This window comes from Osmerus mordax, chromosome 18, assembly GCF_038355195.1.
Source record: "Osmerus mordax isolate fOsmMor3 chromosome 18, fOsmMor3.pri, whole genome shotgun sequence".
Classification (NCBI taxonomy): Eukaryota; Metazoa; Chordata; class Actinopteri; order Osmeriformes; family Osmeridae; genus Osmerus; species Osmerus mordax.
The window spans coordinates 10,572,898-10,577,640 of NC_090067.1; the positions used below are offsets into that span (position 1 = coordinate 10,572,898).

Here is a 4,743-nt window from a genome sequence, read left to right on the forward strand (position 1 = left end):
AGGACAACTATGGCTCTCTTTCTGCCTCTCCCTCCCTCCCTCCCTCCCTTTCTAGCACCCTCCCTCTCTCAGCGCAGAGCAGAGAGAGAGGGTTAGGTATGCAGGTGTTTGAAAGACAGGTATGAGCCTGTGCAGGAAGGAAAACAAAACTGTGGCAAACAGCAATACAAATGACAACACTACATTCCTCAGACCTTACTGAGACACCTTAGACTACTGCATCCGCCCTGCCACACAGACATAAACAGACTCATCTGACCTTATGCCACCTATCTTAATGTTGTTGCAGACCAGGTACACCCGTTCATGGCAATGGTATTCCCTGATGGCAGTGGCCTCTTTCAAACGGATAATGCTCGCTGCTACAATGCGTAGTTTGGGAACGGCTAAGTCTTCACGGTGTCGCCCTAGCCTCCAAATTCCCCAGATCTCAATCTGACTGAACATCTGTGGGATGTGCAGGACCAAGCAGTCCGGCCCACTGCAGCTCCCCCTCACAACTGACCGGCCATCCCCTGCTAGCGTTCTGGTGCCAGATACCACAGCATATCTTCAGGGGTCTTCTAGAATTCATGCCTCGGCAGGTTGGCGCTGTTTTGGCGGTACACGGCGAGCCAACAGCATATTGGAAGACAGGTTATAATGTTTTGGCTCAGTGGTGTGAATTTGAATAGAAAGAAAAAACTGTTCAGACACAAGGAGGCAGTGTTGTACAGCTAGCGGCAAGGCACCTATTTCCATCGAAATCCCTCCATACTGTCCAGAACCTTGACTCAGTGAAGATTGTTTTTAACAGATATCAGTCATGTAAGTAAGTACTGACTAGCCCACTTGATCTTGATTGCTTTAGTCATTGTAGAGTAGCAGAGTGGCCAACTCTCTGACCCCAGGGATGTGACAGCTGATCTCTGGTTCTGCTCAGCTGACTAGGAAGGTCAAAGGTTAGACAGAGATGCCAGATTGTGTGCGTGTGTGTGTGTGTGGAAGGGGGGGCATGTAAGTGATTGTGTGTGTGTGGGGGCGGGTACGCGTGTGTGTGTGTGTGTGTGTGTGTGCGTGTGTGTGTGTGTGTGTGTGTGAGAGTGAGACAGACAGACCTTCTGAGATAGGTGCGGACTGGATCAGATACCTGTCCACTGGTGTATAACTGACTATGTGAGTGCCACTATTCCCCTGATCCTGATCACACTAGCCTTAATAACAGATCGAGACACAAGGCTAATAAATAGACTATACCAGGCCATGCATGAGTGGATAACATATGAATGAACGGCTCCTTTACAGCCAGTTCCAATCCCTGTGTGGCTAATGGCTAATGTTGCGGATGATGTTAATCATCTCATGGGCATAGGACAAAAGGATCTACCTATTATTCCATGCTGCCCTTTTCTGTTACATGCTGTCACTGAGTGATGACATCACCGTTAGTGACATCCCTGCCACAGCTGGCAGGCTCGAAGCCTTCTTTGTTTGCAGGGCAGCAGGTGTGCTGTTCCTTGGCCAATAGGCTGCCCCCATCCCCCTCAGACACAGCCAGTTTCCATGGCGACAGCCTCAGTGGAGCATCCGTTTACCACGCCCCTTTACTAGACTCCATTCAGAGAGCAGGACATGGATCTGCTAAGCCTGCATGGCATCTTTAGGTCAAAATCACATGGACCGGTTAGCTAACATTTGGTTCATGACTGCAGTGCCCGCTACCCAATCATAGCGTGAATGGGCATGTATAGGTCAATCCAACAGGATTTGGGAAACCTAATAAATGTTTATATTTAAACTGTGTTCAACACCAGACATGGTCATAATCAAGGCCTTCTTTATTACCAGGACAACTCTACACAAACAGTCTGGAAATGTATTCTACCCCATTCCCCACTAATAGCCAAATTCACGAGACAAATGGCCCAAACAGCCCATGTGTGTGAGTCATCACCTCGCCTCAGAACGCTGTGGAGTTTATCACCAGTCACATCCTAGCTTGAAAGAGACCAATTTGATGCCCCATATTTCAAGCACAGGTTTAATCATCTGATTATTCTAAACACAAATCTAATCTTTGCGTGCGTCACTGTTGCAACACTGATTCTATTATTTTCAGTAGGATTATAGCCTATTACGAGTGCATAAAATTAGTGAGGTCAGTTATATTTCAATGGGCTGATTTGGAGAGGATATGGGTCGAAACATTTAGATTTTGTATGATCTGCTTCTAACGGTGCAATAACGCAACAAGTTCAATTAATTCCACGCATAACACCACTGGATTATTCAAACATTCCATTCACACAAAAACGTTGGAATGCATTGCATTCAACGATGCATTCAAGCATAATCAAGACAATTACACTTAATTATGCACAGCCTACTCGAATACATTTCAAAGGTGAGCTCAAGAAAAGTGACATGAAAGCGACACTTTGGGTTGACAATGGCGACAGACACGGAATTCCCAATAAACAATCAGCGCGATGGGTGCTCCGCAGCACTGCAACATGGGCCTAAACGTAAACACTGCCTCGTCTCCTTGCAAAAAACGCTACCAGCTAGAAGCGAGCTAAAGCTTAGTTTACCACTTTGAGACATTATGCACCCATGTCAAACAATATTAGCAGAAGAACAATGCAAAATACACACATAATGTTCGAGCCTCGTACCAATTGTAGCTATCTAGCTAATTAGCAAATAATTTTGACGCAGCGAGTCAGGCTGGTCCGTAGTCTAGCTAGCTAGCGGAATGCAGTTTAGACAGTCGGTAGTTTGTTGCCGTGCCCTAGCGTAATTTCGCCTAGCATTAGCCTCCGTTTATTAGCTACGGTGCGTATCAAGCTAGCCACCTAGCTAGAAACCTCCCTCTCACCCCCTTCAGACTCACCGATGTGATTGTCCTCGATATGGACGATGAGCTCGGCCAGAGACTCGAACTGGAGACCGCAACCCCCGAACCTGCAGGAGTTGGAGAAGAACGACGCAGCGGCGATGCCTGTCATATTTGCAAGCTAGTGCATCCACTGGAGTTCGGTAGCCGGGGCGGTGCAAGGGAGGCTTTGGGTCTGGGGTAAGAGTGGGGCAGAGCGGGGACCAGCAGAGCAGACACCGGGCAGCCAGACAGGACAGCGGCGGACGCAGCTGGAGCAGGCGGGACTGTGGGGGTGGGGAAGGTTGGGAGGAGGGGACAAACGCCTTTACGTCATGTTTACCTGTTGCTGTTGCTTGTGCTTGTCTCCAGGCAATGGATTTAGTTTGCATTCCACATTTACTCAACCTCTTAATACAGTCTGAGCCGACCGACAAACAAATGTGTCATATATAGGATACCATGTCTTTCTAACTATGACCTGATCCTATGGCACTCTACAGAGGGATCACCACATTCAGGTGTCCTATATTTTGTCGGTCTGATGAAAATGTCTCATAGTAGTGGAATGCCCAACTTTCCCACTGTAGACCTATAATCTTTGAATATTTGTTTTTAATTAAAATGTTTAAATTAATTTAAAAATGTGTATTGTGTTATAATGAGTGTCAATGTGTGTGTGTGTGTGTGTGTGTGTGTGTGTGTGTGAGTGTATGTTGGCTCCCAGAGAGAGAGGAGAATGTCCCAAAATCACAGAGCTGGCAAACCAAGGCCAGTTTCTTCTGTTCAACCGTTAATGGACCGTTAAGCCGGCTGTCATAAAGCACTGACCAGTGACTTCAGTAAACATGGACAGGACCAGAACACACAGCCCTCCTCTCTCCGCACAGCTCTCTGACCACCGAAGCATGATCACACACACATGCAGCCAACGTGAACAAACATTACAACACACCCAGACACTCGCGCGCGCACACACACATACAAACACACACGCTGACGTCACGGACAAACACACACACATACACACGAGTAGAAGAAACACACAGCTAAGACACACGTAAACACAGACATGTGCACACTCGTTATACATTCCCAGCACGTGTGCATCAGTCAGAGTGAAGAGCACATAAATGAGAAATGCTAGCATCTGTGAAGAGACGTCAGATGGGTGAGCGGTTAGGGAATCGGGCTAGTAATCTGAAGGTTGCCAGTTCGATTCCTGGCTGTGCAAAATGACGTTGTGTCCTTGGGCAAGGCACTTCACCCTACTTGCCTCGAGGGAGAATGTCCCTGTGCCAACTGTAAGTCGCTCTGGAGAAGAGCGTCTGCTAAATGACTAAATGTAAATGTAAGAGTCTGGAAAGACAGATGTAGGAAGAGAGAGAAAGGCCATCAGATTTAATTGAAGGTGAACCACCTCAGAAGCCTCTCTGATGGTTAGAAACCGAGTGACAGTGGATCCTGGCCCAGATTATGGTGTGGGATAGATTACTGTAAATTTGGATTATCAGGATAATCTCAGATCGATTTCAGGGCAGTTTTAACACGGCCAAACACGTTCAGTCAGATAAGGTCTAAGAGCTTAGAGAGTTTTAACACACAAACACACACACACACAAGCCTGACTAGAGTCTCTGGATTTGAGATGTGAATAGAGGTCTATGGCCTTGTGTGTGTTTGACCATAGCTCTCCCTTACATGCTCTGACAAGGTTGTGCCAGGTTCTGAGCTGGCGTCTAGGAGTCATAAAAAGACGCCACGTTGGCTGTTAAAAGATGAACCGGGGTGAGGATGGCAGGTAGTAATGGCTTGTAATTACAGTTGAGTTATGAAAGAGGTTCTAATGTCAGTTTCAGAGTGTCCTCTTGGGCACCAATGGGAGTCCT

General features: G+C 47.1%; 1 protein-coding gene across 1 annotated transcript in view; it reads right to left on the minus strand.

The window, feature by feature from the left end:
- Positions 1–3,077, minus strand: part of LOC136962634 (juxtaposed with another zinc finger protein 1-like) — an 11,434-nt gene extending 8,357 nt beyond the window's left edge. The window contains exon 1 of the mRNA XM_067256469.1: positions 2,873–3,077. Coding sequence (XP_067112570.1) covers positions 2,873–2,987 — 115 coding nt within the window. The 5' untranslated portion in view covers positions 2,988–3,077. The remainder of the gene's footprint in view (positions 1–2,872) is intronic.
- Between the last annotated feature and the right edge of the window lie 1,666 nt (positions 3,078–4,743).